The 22352-nt window shown below is 39.0% G+C and overlaps 1 protein-coding gene across 1 annotated transcript in view; it reads right to left on the reverse strand.

Moving 5' to 3' along the window:
• Muc16 (mucin 16, cell surface associated) overlaps positions 1 to 22352 on the reverse strand; it is a 203053-nt gene that overhangs the window by 144110 nt on the left and 36591 nt on the right. Inside the window, 2 exon segments of the mRNA NM_001428753.1 lie at positions 1147 to 13782; positions 17269 to 17382. Coding sequence (NP_001415682.1) covers positions 1147 to 13782; positions 17269 to 17382 — 12750 coding nt within the window.

The raw sequence follows: 22352 nt of genomic DNA on the forward strand, positions 1-22352 counted from the left end.
GAAAATAACCAATAAAAAGTCAGAATTTTGGAGCATATAATATTTACATATGCATACATGCATATGAAAACAATGTAAATTTTAAAAACAAAAGTAGGGCTTTATGGGAGGGTTTGAAGGGAGGATAAAAAAATGAAATTTATGCAATTATATTATAATTTCAAAAATATAATAAAAAGAAAAAATAAAATATCAATTCAAAATTTAATAAAAGAGCTGTAGCTCTTGGGTCTGTGAAGAGTGATCTATGTGTGAGAGGGCTTGCTGTGCCAGTATGAGGATCTGAGTTCAAATCCCTAGCACCCACGTAAAAAAAAATTGAACATGTGGCTAAAACACCAGAACAGTCATGTGGGTGGAGATAGGATCATCTCTCAGGATTCCTCACTGCCAGTTTAGTTCCAAGTTCAGTGAAAAACCCTACATTAAGGGAATAATATGAAGCAAATATAAGGTAATAAAGAGTGATGCAATGCAAACACCATAAACCCTCACTCAAACACACACAAATAGGTAAATAAATGTGTGGATATATAAATACATTGAGCTATCCACGCTAAGGCTCAGGGAACATTGAGGAAGAGGGTACAGAAAAATATAAGGGTCAAAGTAAGGCATTATGAGCTATGAATGTTTATATTGTAAGTATGCCATGACTGTTGCAGTACTAAACTCATAGTATCTGTGATTATCTGTATAACTCCTGCTAAAACATGCAGTATATAGATAGGAAACAAATAGAATCACTAATAGTTGGGAGGAATATAAAAGGACAAATTACTGTTGAATGTGTACAAAATTTTAGTTTGTGGTGATTAAAATTTTTTGGAGGGTTGCAGGTACAACTTAGTAGCCTGGGACTTGGAAAGTGTGTGAGGTCCTGAATTCAATCTCCAGCAAGCCAGCAACAAACGGGAATCTAACAACTGCCTAAAAACTGAAAGTGATGGTACATAACACTGTACAAACAATACTGAATTGAACACCTAAAACATTTTCAGAAAAATATTTACATTATACACAAACACACACAGATACACAGACATATATGATTGATATATACATATACATATATGTATGCATGTATATATATATATATATATATATATATATGTATATTACTACAGTAAAAATCTTCATGCTTACTTGGCCTTGAAGTCACATTCTCAGGGGACAATGTGGATGTTCTACTTGTGGTCAGAAGGGCAAATGAACTTCCATGTAGTGTAGTTGTAATCTCAGCCTCAGTGGGTCTTGAACTTGTGGTAGCTGAATGAGTGGCTTCATTTGTGGTTTCCAGGTCAGTTAATGCATGTGTTGAAGACTCTGATGGTAATAAGGTTACAGTGGGGCTTATGACATCACTGACAAAATCTGAATGTCTAATTGTACTGAGAGATGGTGACATTTCTATGTTCTGTGAAGTTGCAGTACTAGATTTACTAGTTGTAGGATGGTCAGAAAACCCAGGGAGAAGAGAGGACACAGTCAGAGTATATTCTGTGGAAGGACTGGAAGGCCAAAAGCCTGTACTTCCTGGTAAAATAGATGAAGGGTTTACAGTTAGAGTAGTTGTACTTGTCGTAGTCCCAATGTGGACAGAGAGAGAGGTAGCTTCTTCAGAAGCACCAGATAATAGAGTTGTGACTGAACTGGTCTCTACCTCAGATGCTGAGGAAGTGGTATCACTATAAGAAAATGGGAAATTTGTTGTGGGGTGTGGGGTGCTGGTTTTGGCAGAAAGTATAACCCATGTTTCAGTTCTTTCTGGATCCCCAGGTAAAGTAGATGGACTGGAAACTGTTGACATGACTTCTTTTCCAGAATGGGTGACCGACAGGGCTGTGGTCTCCCTTTGATCTGCAGGAACAGACAGAGTTGGAACAGTTGTATGTGGCTCTACCAAAGAGGTAGTGGCCAGTGGTGTTATTATATTTTTTATACCAGGAAAATGTGTCAGAGTAGAAATATTTGAACTGGATTGTTCCCCAACATAGGTTGCTAATGACAATGTAGCATGTGGTTCAAAAGGAATATGAGTTGGTGAGGACATCAAGTCTGGAACACTAGGTGAGATGTCTGTACTTAGAATATTTGAGGTGGCTTCTATTTTAGGAGTGGTGTCCATTGAGTCAGGACTCTCTAGACCTGGAGAAGTATCCAGAGTTGAAGATACTGAATAGATTTCTGTGGTAGAACTAGTTACTAGTAATGGTATCTTTTCTGTTGCACCAGAAGAAATGGCCAGAGTAGATGTGGATGAAGGAAGTTGTCCCTCAAGAGGTGTGGCCAGTGAAATTGTGGTGTGTAGTTCAGAAGTAAGAAGGGATGGTGGTGTTATCATGTCTAGAATAGTAGATGGAATGGTAGTAGTTAGAAAACTTAAAGTGGATTCCATTTGAGGAGTCACCAAAGAGGCTGTAGTTTTTGACAGACTTGAAGACAAAGCCACAGTGGTAGGGTGGCTTTCTGTGATGAATTTTGTACTCAGTGATGTTGTCAATTTTGGTATACTTGGAGAAAATGCCATGGTGGTCATGTTTAAGCTGGGTTGGCCACCAACATGTGTGAACAATGATTTTACTGTCTGTGATTTAGAAAGAGTGTGGTTTAAAGTTGTTGAGGTCATAATATCTGGAATACTAGAAGAGGTGGTTGTAGGCAGAGTCACTGAAGTCCCTTCATGCCCGGTATGGGTGATCCATTGGGGTGTGGTCTCTGAATGACTTGAGGAAACAGCCAGAGTTGAAGTTACTGAATGGCTTTCTGTGCCAGAGTGAGTGACTAGTGGTGATATAGTTTCTGTAGTACTTGGAGAGACAGGCAGAATAGACATTGCTGAACTAGGCTGTTCTGCAACATGGGTGACTAATGAAACTGTAGTATGTGGATCAGAAGGAATAAGAGTTGGTGATGACATCATGTCTGGAACATTAGCTGTTATGATGGTAGAAGACCCTGAGGTGACTTCTGTTTGAGGATGGGTGACTGATGTGGTTTTACTCCCAGGTGGAAATACAGAAGCAGGCAGAGTTGATGGGAATGCAGATTTTTCTGTGGCCAACTCAGTAAATAGCGATGGTGTCACTTCTGTTAGACTTGGAGAGACACCCTGAGTAGACAAAGATAAACTGTCCTGCTCCTCAGCATGGGTGATGAAAGATGTTATGGTCTGTGTATCAAAAGAAGTATGGTTCTGAGTTTTTGATGTCATCATGCCTGGAACACTAGATAAGATGGTTGTAGAAAGAACTCCTGAATACCCTTCATTCCCAGAGTGGGTGACCCATGGAGCTGTGGATTCTGCTTGACCTGGGGAAATGTCCAGAGGTGAAGATACTATATGGCTTGTTGTGCCAGGGTGAGTGACTAGTGATGGTATGATTTCTGTTCTATCTGGAGAGGCAGGCAAAGTAGTTATGGTTGAACTGGGCTGTTCCCCAACATGAGAGACTAATGAAGCTGTAGTATGTGGACTAACAGTTGATGAGGTCATCATTTCTGAAACAATAGTTGAAATAATGGTAGATAGGGCTCCTGAAGTGACTTCTGTTTCAAGATTAGTGACTGATGGAGCTTTTGTCTCTGTTTGACCTAATGAAGCAGGTAGAGTAGAAGCTATTGAATAGTTTCCTGTGCCTAAGTCAGTGGATAGTAATTGTGTCACTTCTGTTATACTCGGTGAGCTAGCCTGAGTAGACACAGACATACTTGGTTGTACCTCACCATGGGTGACCGTTGATATTATGGATTGTGTTTCAGAAGAAGAATGAATTTTAGATTTTGATGTCATTGAGTCTATAGCACTAGGTGAGGTGTTTATAGTAAGAATCTCTGAAATCGCTTCTCTACTGGGATGGGTTTCCCATGGGCTTGCGGTTGCCAATGGACTTGGGGAAAGAGCTAGAACTGATGTCACTGAATGACTTTCAGTGACATAACTAGTGTCCTGTAATGATATAATTTCTGTAATACCAGGAGAGACAGTAAAATTAGACATGGATGAAAGCTGTCCCCCAACATGAGTGACTAATGAATCTATGGTATGAAGTTCAGAAAGAGGTGAGGTCATCACTTCTGAAACACTGGTTGAAATGGTGGTAGGTAGAACCACTGAAGGGGATTCCTTTACAGGTTGGTTTAGCAATTGTGCAGTAGTCTCTCCTTGATCTGGGGATGCAGGCAGAATAGAAGTCACTGTATAGCTTTCAGTGCTCAAGGTTGTAAATAGTTCTGGTGTCACTCGTGTTATATCTGAAATGATATTCGGACTTGATAGCAATAAACTGTGATATCCTCCACCATGGGTGTTCAAAGATTCTGTGGTCTGCGTATCAGAAGAAAAGTGATTCTGAGTTATTGAAGTCATCCTGTCTGGAGCACTAGTTGAGATTATCGTAGATAGAGTTCTTGAAGTGCTTTCTTTTCCAGAATGAGTGCCCCAAGGTGTTGTGAATCCTGGTTGTTCTGTGGAAATATCCATATTGTAAGTCACTGAATTGGTTTCTGTGGCAGAGCTAGTGACTAGTGATGACATTACTTCTGTTATACCTGGAGAGATCAATAGGGTAGACAAAACTGAACTGGGTTGTCCCTCAACATGGGTGAATAATGGAACTGTAGAATGTGGTTCAGAAGGAATAAGAGTTGCTGAGGTCATCATTTCTGGCAGAGTAGATAAAATGGTGGTAGATAAGGTTGCAGAAGTGGTTTTCATTTCAGAATTAGTGTCCCATGGTGGGCTAGAGTGTGCTTGATCTGAAGAAGTAGGCAAAGTTGAAGTCATTGCATAGCTGTCTGTACCTAAGTCAGTGAAGAGTGATTGTGTCACTTCTGTCATCAAGGGAGAAATGCTGGGAGTTGACATGGATAAACTGGGCTGTCCCTCATCATGGCTGATGAATGATGATATGGTCTGTGTTTCAGAAGAAGTTTGATTCTTAGTTGTTGAAGTCATCCTGTCTGGAGCACTAGTTGAGATGATTGTAGATGGAGTTCCTGAAGTGCTTTCTTTTTCAGTGTGGATGGCCCATGCAGTTGTGGATCCTGCTTGATCTATAGACATATCCAAGGTAGAGGTCACTGAATAGTTTTCTGTATGAGAGCTAGTGTCCAGTGATGGCATACTTTCTGTTCTACTTGGAGATAAAGGGAGAGTAGACATGACTGAACTGGGTTGTCCCACAAGATGGGTGACTATTGGAATTGTAGTATGTGTTTCTGAAGGAAGAAAAGTTGCTGAGGTCACCATTTCTGGAACAGTATATGAAATGGTCGTGGATAAGGTCCCAGAAGTAGATTTCTTTTCAGAGGTAGTGTCCCATGGTGTCCTAGTCTCTGCTTGACCTGAGAAAGCAAGCAAAGTGGAAGCCATTGCATAGCTGCCTGGGCCTAAGTCTGTGAATGATGATGGTGTCATTTCTTTTATTCCAGGAGAGATTCCCTTAGTAGAAACGGATAAACTGGACTGTCCATCATCATGACTGATGAATGATGTTATGGTCTGTGTTGCAGAAGAAGTTTGATTTTTAGGTATTGAAGACATCATCTCAGGAGCACTGGTTGAGATGATTGAAGGTAGAGTTCCTGAAGTACTTTCTTTGTCAGTGTGGGTGTTCCATGGGTTTGTGGATCCTGCTTGATCTATAGACATATCCAATGTAGAGGTCATTGAATAGTTTTCTGTATGAGAGCTAGTGTCCATTGATGGCATACTTTCTGTTCTACTTGGAGATAAAGGGAGAGTAGACATGACTGAACTGGGCTGTCCCACAACATGGGTGACTATTGGAATTGTAGTATGTGGTTCTGAAGGAAGAAAAGTTGCTGACGTTGTCATTTCTGGAACACTATATGAAACAGTGGTGAATAAGGTCCCATAAGTAGATTTCATTTCAGAGGTAGTGTCCCATGGTGTCCTAGCCTCCGCTTGACCTGAGGAAGCAAGCAAAGTGGAAGCCATTGCATAGCTGCCTGGGCCTAAGTCTGTGAATGATGATGGTGTCATTTCTTTTATTCCAGGAGAGATTCCCTTAGTAGAAACGGATAAACTTGGCTGTCCATCATCATGACTGATGAATGATGTTATGGTCTGTGTTGCAGAAGAAGTTTGATTCTTAGGTATTGAAGACATCATCTCTGGAGCACTGGTTAAGATGATTGAAGGTAGAGTTCCTGAAATACTTTCTTTTTCAATGTGGGTGCCCCATGGGGTTGTGGATCCTGCTTGATCTATAGACATATCCAAGGTAGAGGTCATTGAATAGTTTTCTGTATGAGAGCTAGTGTCCATTGATGGCATACTTTCTGTTCTACTTGGAGATAAAGGGAGAGTAGACATGACTGAACTGGGCTGTCCCACAACATGGGTGACTATTGGAATTGTAGTATGTGGTTCTGAAGGAAGAAACGTTGCTGACGTTGTCATTTCAGGAACACTATATGAAACAGTGGTGGATAAGGTCCCAGAAGTACCTTTCATTTCAGATGTAGTATCCCATGGTGTCCTAGTCTCTGCTAGAACTGAAGAAGCAGGCAAAGTGGAAGCCATTGCATAGCTGCCTGGGCCTAAGTCTGTGAATGGTGATGGTGTCATTTGTTTTGTCCCAGGAGAGATTCCCGGAGTAGATATGGATAAACTGGGCTGTTCATCATCATGACTGATGAATGTTGTTATGGACTGTGTTGCAGAAGAAGTTTGATTCTTAGGTATTGAAGACATCATCTCAGGAGCACTGGTTGAGATGATTGAAGATAGAGTTCCTGAAGTGCTTCCTTTGTCAGTGTGGGTGTTCCATGGGTTTGTGGATCCTGCTTGATCTATAGACTTATCGAAGGTAGAGGTCACTGAATAGTTTTCTGTATGAGAGCTAGTGTCCATTGATGGCATACTTTCTGTTCTACTTGGAGAGAAAGGGAGAGTAGACTTGACTGAACTGGGTTGTCCCACGATGTCGATGACTATTGGATTTGTAATATGTGTTTCTGAAGGAGGAAAAGTTGCTGAGGTCATCATTTCTGGAACAGTATATGAAATGGTGGTAGATAAGGTCCCAGAAGTAGATTTCATTTCAGAGGTAGTGTCCCATGGTGTTCTAGATTCTGCATGACCTGAAGAAACAGGCATAGCTGAAGTCATTACATTGCTGTCTGGGCCTAAGTCTGTGAATAGTGATGATATCGTTTCTTCTATCCCAGGAGAGATTCCCTTATTAGACACAGATATACTGGGCTGTCCATCATCATGACTGATGAATGACGTTATGGTCTGTGTTTCAGAAGAAGTTTGATCCTTAGTTATTGAAGACATCATCTCAGGAGCACTGGTTGAGATGATTGAAGATAGAGTTCCTGAAGTGCTTCCTTTGTCAGTGTGGGTGTTCCATGGGTTTGTGGATCCTGCTTGATCTATAGACATATCGAAGGTAGAGGTCACTGAATAGTTTTCTGTATGAGAGCTAGTGTCCATTGATGGCATACTTTCTGTTCTACTTGGAGAGAAAGGGAGAGTAGACTTGACTGAACTGGGTTGTCCCACGATGTCGATGACTATTGGATTTGTAATATGTGTTTCTGAAGGAGGAAAAGTTGCTGAGGTCATCATTTCTGGAACAGTATATGAAATGGTGGTGGATAAGGTCCCAGAAGTAGATTTCATTTCAGAGGTAGTGTCCCATGGTGTTCTAGATTCTGCTTGACCTGAAGAAGCAGGCATAGCTGAAGTCATTACATTGCTGTCTGTGCCTAAGTCTGTGAATAGTGATGGTGTCGTTTCTTCTATCCCAGGAGAGATTCCTTTAGTAGACACGGATATACTGGGCTGTCCATCATCATGACTGATGAATGATGTTATGGTCTGTGTTTTAGAAGAAGTTTGATTCTTAGTTATTGAAGGCATCATCTCTGTAACACTGGTTGAGATGATTGAAGATGGAGTTCCTGAAGTGCCTTCTCTTCCAGTATGGGTGCCCCATGGGGTGGTGGATCCTGCTTCATCTATAGACATATCCAGGGTAGAGATCACTGAATAATTTTCTGTATCAGAACTAATTACCAGTGATGACTGACTTTCTGTTCTACCTGGAGAGAAAGAGAGAGTAGACATGACTGAACTGGGTTGTCCCACGGCATGGGTGACTAATGAAACAGTTGCAGTTTGCGGTTCTGAAGGAATAACAGTTACTGAGGTCATCACTTGTGGAAGAGTATATGAAATGGTGGTAGATAAGGTCCCAGAAGTGTCTTTCATTTCAGTATTACTGTCCCATGGTGTCCTAATCTCTGCTTGACTGGAAGAAGCAGGCAAAGTTGAATTCATTGCATAGCTGTTTTTGCCTAAGTCAGTAAATAGTGACTGTGTCACTTCTCTTATCCCAGGAGAGATGTTGTGAGTATACACAGAAAAATTGTGCTGTCCCTCATCATGGCTGATTAATGATGATATTGTCTGTGTTTCAGAAGAAGTTTGATTCTTAGTTATTGAAGTCATCCTGTCTGGAGCACTAGTTGAGATGATTGAAGATGGAGTTCCTGAAGTGCCTTCTTTTTCAGTGTGGATGGCCCATGGGGTTGTGGATCCTGCTTGATCTATAGACATATCCAGGGTAGAAGTCACTGAATAATTTTCTATTTGAGAGCTAATTTCCAGTGATGGAATACTTTCTGTTCTACCTGGAGAGGAAGGCAGAGTAGACATGACTGAACTGGGTTGTCCCACAACATGGGTGACTAATGGAACAGTAGTATGTGGTTCTGAAGGAAGAAAAGTGGCTGAGGCCATCATTTGTGGAACAGTATATGAAACGGTGGTAGATAAGGTCCCAGAAGTCACTTTCATTTCAGAGGTAGTGCCCAATGGTGTCCTAGTCTCTGCTTGTCCTGAAGAAGCAGGCATAGTTGAAGTCATTACATTACTGTCTGTGTCTAAGTCTGTGAATAGTGATGGTGTCATTTCTTTTATCCCAGAAGAGATTCCCTGAGTAGACCCAGATAAACTGGGCTGCCCCGCAGCATGGTTGATAAATGATGTTATGGTCTGTGTTTCAGAAGAAGCTTGATTCTTACTTATTGAAGTCATCATCTCTAGAGCAGTGGTTGAAATTATTGTAGATGTACCCACTAAATTATTTTTTCTTCCAGTATGTGTGCCCCACGGGGTGGTGGATCCTGCTTGATCTATAGACATATCCAGGGTAGAAGTGACTGAATAGTTTTCTGTACCAGAAGTAGTTTCCAGTGATGGTATGCTTTCTGTTCTACCTGGAGAGAAAGGGAGAGTAGACATGACTGAACTGTGTTGTCCCACAACTTCGGTGACTAATGGAACTTTTGCAGAATATGTTTCTGAAGGAAGAACAGTTGGTAAGATCTTCATTTCTGGAACATTATATGAAATGGTGTTAGATAAGGTCCCTGAAGTAGCTTTCATTTCAGAATTAGTGTCCCATGGTGTCCTGGACTCTGTTTGACCTGAAGATGTGGGCATATTTGAAGTCATTGCATTACTTTTGGTGTTTAAGGCAGTGAATAATGATGGTGTCCCTTCTGTCATACCTGCAGAGATGTCCTGAGTATACATAGATAAACTGGGCTGTTCCCCATCATGGCTGATGAATGATGTTATGGTCTGTGTACTAGGAGAAGTGTTGTTTAGAGGTGCTGATGTCATCATGTCTGGAACAGTAGGTGACATTGTTCTAGAAAGAACCCCTGAAGTCTCTCTTTTTGCTGTTTGGGTGAGCCATGTAGTTGTTGATTCTGCTTGACCTGCAGAAACATTTAGAGCTGAAGTCAGTGAATGGTTTTCTGTATCAGAGTGAGTTCCTTGTGAAGGTATGATTTCTTTTATACCTGTAGAGACAAGGAGAGTAGACATGACTGGATTGTGTTGTTCTACAACATGGGAGATGGATGGAATTGTAGTATGTGATTCTGTAAGAAAAGTAGTCTTTGAAGTCTTCATTTCTAGAACACTAGATGAAATGGTGGTAGCTAAATCCCCTGCAGTGACTTCTTTTTCAGAATTAGTGTCCCATAGTGTCGTAGTGTCTGGTTGACCTGAATATACAGGCATAGTTGAAGTCATTGAGTAGCTTTCTGTATTTAAGTTAGTAAATAATGATGGTATCCCTTTTGTTATACCTGGAGAGATGCCCTGAGTAGATGTAGGTAAACTGGACTGTTCCCCATCATTGCTGATGAATGATGTTATGGTCTGTGTACCAGGAGAAGTGCTGTATAGAGTTGCTGATGTCATCACGTCTGAAACAGTAGGTGATGTTGTAGAAAGAACCTGTGTAGTCTCTTTTTTTGCTGACTGGGTGAGCCATATAGTTGTTGATTCTGCTTGACCTGTAGAAACATTGAGAGCTGATGTCTCTGTATGGCTTTCTGTATCAGTGTGAGTTTGCTGGGTAGCTGTGAATTTTGTTATACTTGGAGAGACTGTCAGAGAAGACATGGCAATATTGTCTTGTTCTCCAACATGAGTGAAGAGTGAAACTGTGGAATGTATTTCAGAAGTAATAGGTGTTGGAGATATCATCATTTCTGGTGTACTTGAAGAAATGGTTGTACATAGCACTCCTAATTTGTCTTCCATTTTAGTATTAGGGATCCATTTGGTTCTAGTCTCTGGTTCATGTGAAGAAGCAGGCAGAGTTGAAGTCACTGCATAGCTTTCTGTGTCTGAGTCATTGAATATTGATTGTGGTACTTCTTTTATAGCTGGAGAGATATCTTGAGTAGACCCTGATAAACTGGGCTGTCCCTTAGCTTGGGTGATGAATGATGTTACAGTGTGTGTATCAGAAGATATTTGGTTCTTATTTATTGAAACAACTATGTCTGGAGCACTGGTTGAGATGGTTGTATAAAGGACCATTGAAGTTCCCTCTTTGGAATGATGGGAGACCCATTGATCTGTAGAATCTATATGATCCCTGGTACCATCTAGAGCTGAAGTCATTGAATGGCCTTCTATGCCAGGGTAATTTACCTCTGATGGTATGTTTCCTGTTAAAGTTCCTGAGACTGGCAGTGTAGACATGGCCAAACTGGGCTCTCCCCCAACATGGCTGATTAATGAAACTGTGGTATGTGGCTCAGAAAGAAGAGAAGTTGGTGAGGCCATAATTTCTGGAATACTAGTTAAAATGGTAGTAGGTAATATTCCTGCAGTGACTTCTGTTTCAGAATGTTTGACCCATGTTTTTCTAATATTTGGTTGACCTGAAAAGACAGGCAGAGTTGATGTCATTGTATAGCTTTCTGTGCCTAAATCAGTGAATAGTGATGATGTCTCTTTCATTATACCTGGAGAGTCACCCTGAGTAGGCACAGATAAACTGTGGTGTTCTTCAACAAGGGTGATTAATGATGTTATAGTCTGTGTATCAGAAGTAGTTTCATTCTTAGTTGTTGAGATCATTATGTCTGGAGCACTAGTTGAGATGACTGCAGATAATGTCAGTGAATTGCCTTCTCTTCCAGTATGAGTATCTCCTAAGGTTGTGGTCTCCAACTGACCTTCAGAAATACCCATAGTAGAAGTCACTGAATGACTTTCTGTACCAGGTCTTGTGCTCAGTGATGGTATGATTTTTGTTAAATCTGAAGTGACAGGCAGAGTTGACATAGCTGAACTGGGTTGGTCCCCAAAATGGGTGTCTACTAAAACTATGGTATGTGGTTCAGTAGGAATAACCGTTGGTGAGGTCATAATTTGTTGAATGCTATTTGAAATGGTGATAGATTGATCTTCTGAAGTGACTTCTTTTTCAGGTTTGGTGACTGATGGTGCTCTTCTTCCCATTTCACCTGAAGAAATAGGGAGAGAAGTTATTGCAACATCTTCTTTGCCCATATCTGTGAACAGAGATGCTGTTAATTTTGTTATACTTGAAGAGGGTGCCTCAGTAGACATGGATAAACTGGACTGTGTCCCAGCATGAGTAACCAGTGAAGTTATGGTGTGTCCATCAGAAGAAGTATGGTTCTGAGCTTTTGAGAAAATCATGTCCAGAATATTTGATGTAGTGTTTATAGATTTGGTCTTTGGTACACCTAGGGAAACAGCCAGAATTGTAAAGACTGACTGGTTTTCTTTTCCTGTAGAAGTTTCCAGTGGTTGTTTCATTTTTGTTATACCTGAAGAGGCAGGCAGTGTAGACATGTCTGAACTATGTTGTTCTCCATTATGCGTGACCAATGAAGCTGTGGTGTGTGGTTCAGAAGTCATAGGGGTTGTTGAACTCATTCCTTGAATAGTTGAAATGGTGGTTGGTAAAGCCTCTGAAGTTGCTTCATTTTCAGCATGGTTCACCAATGAGGCTGTGGTCTGTCTTTGACCTAAGGAAACAGGCAGGGCTGAAGTGCTTATATGTTTCTCTCTTCCATAATTAGTGGCCTGTGATATCATCATTTCTCTTATACTTGGTAAAACAGTCTGAATAGACATGGATGTACTGGGATTTCCCTCCACATGTATATCCAATGATTTTATAGATTCTGGTTCAGAAGGAGTATAGTTCAGATTTATTGAGGTCATCCTGTCTGTAACACTAGGTGAATAATTTGTAGTATGAATTCCTAAGATGGTTTCTTTTTCAGGGTTAGTGGTCCAAGAGGTTGTGGTCTCTGGTTGATATAGGAAAAAATCTAGAGTTGAAGTCCTTGCATTCTTTTCTGTGCTCATGTTAATTAGTGGTGGTGGCATTTCTTCTATTACACCTAGAGGGACAGCTCGAGTAGACGTGGCTAAACTGGGATGTTCTTCACCATCAATTATCAATGAAGTTGTGGTCTGTAGTTTAGCAGTATGATTTACAGATTTTGAGGTTACCATCTCTTGAATATTAGGTGAGATAGTTGTAGTTAAGACCCTTGAAGTTACTTCTGTTCCAGGATGGGTGATCCATGAGGTCGTGGTTTTTGATTGACCTTGAGAAATAGGTTGGTTTCTTGTATGATTTGTGCTTCCAGAGCTAGGGAAAAGTGGTCTCATTATTTCTCTTACATCTGGAGAGACAGTTATAGTAGACATGGGTGAACCAGTCTTTCCCCCAGCATAAGAGATAAGAGAAATTGTATTATATGGCTCAGAAGGTGAATTTGTCAGAATAGGTTTAGATGTTCTTGTATCTTCCTTAGAACTGTGACTGTCTACGTTTTTCATTTCAGAAATACTAGATGAGATAGCTATAGTTGGATCAAACAATCTGCTTACTTGTTCAATAGATGCCAAATCTGGTATGGCAGGGGAAACAGCTGCTGTTGAAATGTTTGAACTGTGTTCTCCTCTGGGATTGGTGGCTATGGACACCATAGAATCTGATTCAACTTGAGAAGCATTTGTGGTTGTCTTGGCAACAGCTGAAGTAATTTCTAAATCATGGGTGATCCATGAGATTGTATCAGACTCAGAAGAGGGGGCTGTCAAAGTATAAACATTTGGTATTGTCTTTGTCTTAAGACTGGTGATATATGGAATTGTAATTTCTGGTTCTCTACTGTAAGGAGGTGAACTTCTCCTGGAAATCATGCTAGTATTTTCTCTAAGGCCTGTGGAAAATGATGGTGCTATCTCTAGTAAATTTTGGGAAGTATCTGAGGCTGTAATAATCATCTCTGCTGGGTTGATGTTGGTTGTTTTCTCTGATGTCTTGAGGTGAGTCGAGGGTCTTGAATTTGCAGTTGACATTTTGGTGTTTGAATTGAAAATGGAAGTGACCTTCAAAGCTGTGGCAGTGGTCTCTGCTTTTACTGCTTCTTCTGTGGTTAGATCTGTAAGTTGAGACATGTAACACAAATCATAAAAATGTTTATACTTTCTTGATACAAAATTCATACTTTTTCTCTACATAATAAAAGGTGGAGACATACCTATAAAATGCTGCCTTTCTGGGATGTGGGTGGCATGCTATGACTTGGGAAAGAGTACTATGAATTTTGCTACATTAAGCATCTGTTTTCCCCTCTTCTGCTTTTTAAATTTTTTGGTGTGTGTGTGTGTGTGTGTGTGTGTGTGTGTGTGTGTGTGTGTGTGTGTGTGTGTTTTGGGATCTCGTGTTTCCCAGGCCAGCCTTTAAACTCAACCTCATAGCTGATGATATTCTTAACTTTTGATCTTCATGCCTCCTATTTACTGAGATTATAGATATGCACCATCATACTTAGTTTATATTGCGGTAAGGATGGAAATTGAGTAATTTCTGAATTCTAGGCAAGTACTCTACCAAATGAGTCTTTATCCCTTTGGGCTGTATCTTCTCCATAATTTGTGACATAAATTTAATCCATGTTCCCCTCTATTATCTGTACTGATCAAGTTTAAGCTCTTTCCTGCTCCTGCCTTATCTATCCCTCATCAGGTCCCATTAATTTTGTTCCATTCACAGGCAAGCTTAAATTCAGCTTCACTGAGAATTAATTATGTTTCATTTTCTTACCATAATATCTGAACAACAATTTTCATTTCCAGCAGTACTATTTGGTAATATCTATTAATGTTTGACTGCTTGATATGTGGTAGGCACTCAGCAAAGCTTGGGCCTGAAGAGATGACACAATCCTAAATAGCAGTGGCTTCTCCTCTGAGGACCCAGGTTTAATTCGTAGGAGCCATGGCAGTTTATAACAATCTATATAGCTCCATTTCAGAGGAATCAGATGCCCTCTTCTAGCCTCATGGGTACTATGTTCATGTGGTGGGTGCACAACGTACATACAGACATTCATATATACATTCGTATGTATATGAATATATGAATGAATATATTTTTAAAAGTGTGGCAACCTCTATTATTTTGACATAAAGAGGTCACTTCCTATAGGCACATATCTACATTTATTGTAGACAAGGTCTCACATAGCCTAAGCTGGCCTCAAAATTATGATTCATCTCAAGTTGATCCTGAATTTCTGGTCCTCCTCTTTCCACCTCCAGGGTGCTGGAGTAGCAGGTATGCATCACCTTGCCAAGTTTATGCAAATTTGTAACTCAAAGTCAGTCCTTGATGCATGTGAGCTATATTCCTAGCTTATGTAGAGTCTTTAAGTATGCAAATCCCCCAATAATGTTAGAAGTCTTGCAGTGAACAAGTGAACAATATTATGTTATCAAACCATGGTATTGAACCTTTTTTTTTTTTAAACAAACCTAAACAACTTTCTTTGAAGCAGAATTTCTCAGGTTTAGACATGTCATGGTCTCCAGGAAGAAATCACACATTTGCCAGAATTTTGTAAAAGAGCACTCAGAAATTGCAAGGCTTTTACATGTATATCCCCATGCCTAGAGTTTCTTTTTTCTCCTCTTTCTCACAATGAGCAAAGGTTAATTTGCTATGGTCCCTACATCTTACTTCTCTCTCGGCCATGATGTATAGCTCTGATGTCCATGCAGAAGGTCCTCCTTAACTATTTTTTCTTTCTGACATAGTGATTTTCCTCCTTTAAAGCCTAATTCAAATATTGCCTCTATCATAAAATCTCTCTATGATACAAGACATTCCATTGCAGCCTTTTCAAATTGAAAAATGGAAATAGTACATTGGACACAATGAAAGTTGTAGTATAGTACCTATAGCAAGTAAAATTATTTTTGTTAATTTTGTGTGTGTGGGTCCAAGTTATTATGTATGTGTGCCAAGGTATGCATAAAGAGATCAGAAGACAATTGTGGGAGCCAATTCTCTTCTACTGTGTGTATTCTGGGCTTGAACCTATGTCACCAGGCATGGTGATAAGCACTTTTACTAATTGAACCATCTCACTAACACACTAATATTAATTTTTTTCTCTTTATTCATACTTTGTGAAGTTTGTCTAATGTATTTTGATTATATTCACCTTCTATAGTAATTTATAACATATAGAATAAAATGCTATTGGTATATTTGTAAGTATACAGTAGTATAAAGTATACAGCATAAAATCTCTTGAAAGTTTTACCAATAATTTGATTTGTTTTAACATATTTTTAATAAATGAATTTTGTACCTCATGCCTTACAGTGCTGAGAATAAAACCCACTGCCTTGTAGTGTTAATCAAGTATTCTATCATGGAGGTATATTCTCAGCTCTTCTTTCAATTATGTTCTGAAAAGGGTCTCATTAACTTATCCAAGTTGTTATCAAACTCCCAGTCCTACTTACTTAGCTGCTTGTTGAGCATTATAGCCCTGAACTACCAGCTCTGTCTTCAATAAGTTTAACATGTTGTGTATGTATTTTAAAATTAATATATAAAAGACTATAAATGTTAATGATTACTTCTGCCTAGATGAAGCATGGGTTCACGCTGTGTTATTTGTACTTTTCTGGATTTTTTGAAAAGCCATTATTAGTGATTGATTGATTATTTGATTGATTGCATTGCTGGAGGCTGAAGCTAGCACTTCACACCCACTAAGTAAGTATTCTGTTGGGCTATAACCCAGCACAGTGACTGTAGAATTTTACACTTGAAAATAGAATAAAAAATTTTCAAAAGGTGTATTGCTAGGTCTATAATTCCAGATACTCACTAAGTTGAGGTAAGAACCACAAGTTCAAAGTCTCTGGTACATAAGGAATTTTTGGACACATTAAGGAAGTTCATGAAAAGGCATATGGATACTGTTCACAGTAGATCACTTGCCTAGAATCCCTCAGTGAGAAGCTGGGAGCATGGTTCTCTGGTAACATTTGTGCCTAGAATCTTCCAGTGAGGAACTTTGGGGCATGGCTCATCAACAGAGTCCTTGACTGCTAATGAGGAGCTAAGAGCAGGCTTTAGCAACAGTGTGCTTGTTTAGTATACATGAGCTGCTGCAGAGTATCCACAACACTCCTACACACAAAATTGGACTATAATTATTTTGTCCCTTTGCTGTCTTTCTGTGCAGTCTGTTTATATCATAATTTCCAACACATATATTTTATTAAATTAGTTTATCAATGTGAAAATGGTGGTACTTCTTGATATCAGCATTTTTTTTTGAATCAGTCCAAGATGAGTTACACAGAAACACTTTAGAGAAAGAATGGGGAAGAGTGAAATTAACATTTTGTTGTCTGCACTGAAGATTGTTGAGCATATTATAAAAAATACTGGTATACACTGGTTTCTACATAGTAACCATTAGACAAAGATCCAGTTCTTACAAGGATTCATAAAAACCATATAGTATTCTCTTTAAGAAAACAAGAAGTGTGTTTATTTGAAACAGGAAGAAATTTAAAAGGTATTATCTCTATTTCTTGGGAGTACGCATGATGGGATGTACCTTTATGGTTACCAGGTGATATGGAAGCCAGAGGACCCTTGTCCAGGCCTGCAGTGTCTTCATGGGCAGTTTCATTAGATATCTCTGTGTGGTATTGCATGCCATCTTCCATTTCTACATGTGAGAATGAGGAAGAAAGCAGGTAACTATGTCTTCCAGAAAGCCAATTGTTTAAATAGATCAGTCCATGAGTACATGTCTTTCGTAGAGTCTGTGAAAGTGACCTGGAGTCACAGCTACACAAGATGACTAGCCAGTTTCTATATCCATATCTTTCCTATAAATGTATCAATCTGCCCATCCTGACTATGTGCAGATCTGAATATCTTTCTTTTCTTTTAACCTTTGCTTTATACTGTTGATCTTTACTTCATTTCTCTTCCTCCCTTTCTCCTCCTCCTGTTTCTTTCACAATTTCTTTTTCTTTTCTTTGTTAATTCATTTATTTACATTCCAGCCATTGCCTGCTCCTCCAGATATCCCCTCCAACAGTTTCTCATCCCATTTCTCCTACTTGCTTTCAAGAGGGTGCTCCCCACACCAGGCACCCTCTTTTCCTGGGGCCTCTCGAGGATTAGGCACATCTCTTCCTATAGGTTAACTCTCACTTTTTTAAAAAGCAGGGTCTCACGCAGCCCAGGTTTGTCTCAAACTTGATACATAGCTAAGGATGACGTTGAGTTTCTAATCCTTCTTTCTACACCTCCTGAGTAATGGGATGACAGGTGTGTATCTCCAGGCATACCTTGTACAACACTGGGGGTAGAAACAAGATCCTTGTGTATGTCAAGAAGCACTCTACCAAATAAATCATATCCCCAACCTTTTATGTCTGCCCTCCTTTTCTCCCAATTTTACGTAAAACTGTTCTTCTCTTTTTATTTGATTTGATTTCACTATAGAGTATGAATGAACTACAAGAAGAATCAAAGTAACATACAGTGTTATAGACCTTAAATACAAATATTAAAGATCATAGGGCAGAAGAATCATGAATTTGAGGCCTGGTGATATAGAATACAATGTATATAGAAAGTGAATCAATAATTTCCAGTATCTCTAGCTTTCTTGAGACTTGTTAAAAGTATTTCTGTAGGGACTCAAACATACTTCCCAATAAAGTAGTAGTGGTTTAAGAGGGCATTTTTTGAATTTGTGTAACAAATAAAATCTGGTATCAAATTTAATTCTTTCAGAGAGATAGTGTCCCTAAAAAGTCTTTTCCTGTACTTATTGCTATCTTGGAAGTGTGATTTCATTTCTGGAATCCTCCCACATAATCAGGCATTTTATTCCTTCAGTTTCCATGATTACACAATTTTCCTTACTACTCTTTCACTGTGATGTAACTCTAATAGCATGTTCAATGAAAAGGCAAAAAATTTCCCTTGAGTCATGTCTGGTGCTCTGATAATATCTGTAATCTCTACTGTGTGCATGGCTTCAACAGGATTATTTTAAATTTAGTGTCGGCTTAATTTACAGAATGGGTTTTAGGCCAGCCTGGGCCTCCATTTGTCATATATAGATTATATATGGCACCTATAATACATACATACGTACATACATACATACATACACATATATATATAATGTTATACATTTAAATTAATTCTGTCAGTACTATAATATATATACTATATTATACATATACAATTATATTATTTATTATTTTATATTATAATATATTATGTTATACACTTAAATTAATTCTGTCAGCACTATAATATATTATATATAATATATATTATATATTTTATATAATGTACATTTATATATATATACAAAACATAAAACAGTGGGGAAGAGTCTCAAACACATGGGCACTGGGGAAAATTTCCTGAACAAAACACCAATGGTTTATGCTCTAAGATCAAGAATCAACAAATGAAAACTCCTAAAACTGCAAAGCTTTTGTAAAGCAAAAGACACTGTCATTAGGACAAAATGGCAACCAACATATTGGGAAAAGATCTTTACCAATCCTACATCTGATGGAGGGCTAATATCCAAACTATACAAAGAATTCAAGAAGTTAGACTCCAGAGAGCCAAATAACCCTATTAAAAAATGGGATAGAGAGCTCAGCAAAACATTCTCAGCTGAGGATTATCGAATGGCCAAAAAGCACCTAAAGAAATGTTCCTTAGCCAGCATCCTTAGTCATCAGGGAAATGGGAATCAAAACAAGCCAGAGATTCCACCTCACACCAGTAAGAATGGCTAAGATAAAAAATTCAGGTGACAGCAGATGCTGGCGAGGATGTGGAGAAAGAGGAACACCCCTCCATTGTTGGTGGGATTGCAAACTGGTACAACCATTCTGAAAATCAGTCTGGACGTTCCTCAGAAAATTGGACATTACACTACCTGAGGACCCAGCTATACCTCTCTTGGGCATATACCCTAAAGGTTCCCCAAAATACAACAAAGACACATGCTCCACTATGTTCATAGCAGCCTTATTTATAATAGCCGGAAGCTGGAAAGTACCCAGATGCCCTTCAACAGAAGAATGGATTTAAAAAATTCCATCTACACAGTGGAGTACTACTCAGCTGTCAAAAACAAAGACTTCATGAAATTCATAGGCAAATGGAATGAACTAGAAAATATCATCCTGAGTGAGGTTACTCAATAACAGAAAAACACACTTGGTATGGACTCACTGATAAGTGGATATTAGCCAAAAAGCTCAAATTACCCAAGATGCAATTTACAGACCACAGGAAGCTCAAGAAGGAGGATGACCAAAATGCAGATGCTCCCACTCCTTCTTAAAAGGGGGAAAATATTCATAGGAGGGGATATGGAAGCAAAATTTAGAGCAGTGACTCAAGGAATGGTCATTCAGAGGAGGACCCACATGTGGACCATTTATATACAGCCACCAAAACTAGATAAGATTGATGAAGCTAAAAAATGCATGTGGAAAGGGATTGGATATAGATCTCTCCTGAGAGACACATCCAGAGCATGTTAAATACAGAGGTCAATGCTAGCAGCAAACCACTGAACTGAGATTGGACCCCCTTAGGGTGAATTAGAGGAAGTATTGAAAGAGTTGAAGGATCTTGCAACCCCATTAAAAACAAAAATGCCAACTAACCAGAGCTTCCAGGGACTAAACCACTACCGAAGGACTATACATGGACTGAGCCAGGACTCCAACTGCATATGTAGCAGAGAATAGCCTTGTTGGGGCACCAGTGGAAGGGAAAGTCCTTGGTTTTCCCAAGGTTGGACCCCCCAGTGCAGGGGAATATGGGGGAGGGCAATAAGGGGGATGCATAGGGGGAATACTTGTATGGGGGAGAGGGAGGGGAGGGAATGGGGGCTTATGGACAGGAAACCAGGAAGGGGGATAACCTTTGAAATGTAAGTAAAGAAATATATAATAAAAAATTTTTAAATTTTTTCAAAAAAAAAAAAAAAGAAAACATAGAACAATGGCTGCATGTGATGCTTAGCCATAGCGCATATTTGTCAATTCACTTGAATTGTGAATTTGCAAATCTAAAAAAAACATATCAAACAAAATCTCTGCCTTTTATCTATATGTTACTTCACCTTTAATCTACTCCTCTACGCATAACTTATCTATCCATGTTGCCAAAATACCGCTCACTTTTATGCCAGCTTGGTCTTTCTGTAGTATTTGACAGGGATTACAATCTCTCTTCAAAATCTTGCCTTCCTATGGCTACTGTAATTCCAGAATCTCTTATGTTCTTGAACTTTTATCTGCCCCTGTTTGAATTAATCATTAAGAAGATAAATTTATATTCCTGCATAGTGTGAAATCTTTTTTTGGGGGGAGTGCTGGGGAATCAGTCCTATGGCATTATGCATGCTATGGGCAGTATTCTAGACTAAGCTATTTCTCCTTGGTTTTTCAGACACTGTTTCACTATATACCCCTGGCTCTCTTTGAAATAAGAATATTTTCCCCAAAGCCTCCCATATGCTAGAGTGACAGGCATACATCAATCATACCTAAGTTCTTAGCTCAATTCTTCCAGTATTATGATGGTGAGAAAATTATTTCATATCTTCTCTGTATCTCAACTTCATTACAATGAAGTTGTACAAGTGAATACAAAAATAATATTACAATGAATGTTAAAAACCCTCATGAAACAGCAGTTGACATAGAAGTAAGAACTATTTAAGCCTAATTGTTATTCTCATCACCATTATTATTAACAATTATACTAGACCATCTACTACATTGTAGTAATTACTCATGATCTTGATTGTTTTTCTGTTTTGTTTATGCCTAGCTCAGTTCTTAGAACTGATTGATGTCAGAAGTTCAATCACTGTTTGCTAAAGTATCTTCTAGTATGGAAGGAGAGGGTATAAGTCATCTGTAAAGCACTTGCCTCATGCGGGCAAGGTCCTAGTTTTCATCTCCAAAAATGCACAAAAAGAATACCTGCTTTTAAATAAACGGCTGATTTTGCAAACATAGTTAAACAACAGCGTTTTACTCAGCCATGTAGAAGAATGAAATGAAATCATTTGTAGGAACTAGAAATAATAATGGTAACCAAAATTAGGCTGACAGTAAAATAAATATCATAAATATTATATCCTGTGGAAACAAACAAACAAATAAAAGCCTCCAAAGGAGAATACTGACTACAAAGGGTGTGGAAGGAATGTAAGAGAAGGTAGAAGAGAGAGCAGAAGTATTTATAGTAGGAATTGAGGATGATGAGAGCATTGTTTGACCATGTATGAGAATATCTGAGTGAAAGCCAAAAAATTTGCTCAATTTTTCTGATTCACTGTTGATAACTGTAGAAATCATAAATAAATATCAATGCAATAATGAACTCCTAATTTTCTCTCTACCTCAAGGGAAAGGAGTATGGCCTATGAGCCTCACTGGTCAGTAAGTAGGAATTTAGAAATAGTGCTGCTTATTTATCAACCTGGTTGAATGTGTAGGAACCTGAGAAGCACTTGTAACCTTTCCCAAGTCAGCTCTTTCAGTCATTTTGCTTTTCAAGAAGAATGATAAAGTCATCTGGATGGATTGGGAACTAGACTTCGAGATTATAAACATAACCATGGAA

The sequence above is a fragment of the Rattus norvegicus genome, chromosome 8 (genome assembly GCF_021556685.1).
Source record: "Rattus norvegicus strain SHRSP/BbbUtx chromosome 8, alternate assembly SHRSP_T2T, whole genome shotgun sequence".
Taxonomy (NCBI): Eukaryota; Metazoa; Chordata; class Mammalia; order Rodentia; family Muridae; genus Rattus; species Rattus norvegicus.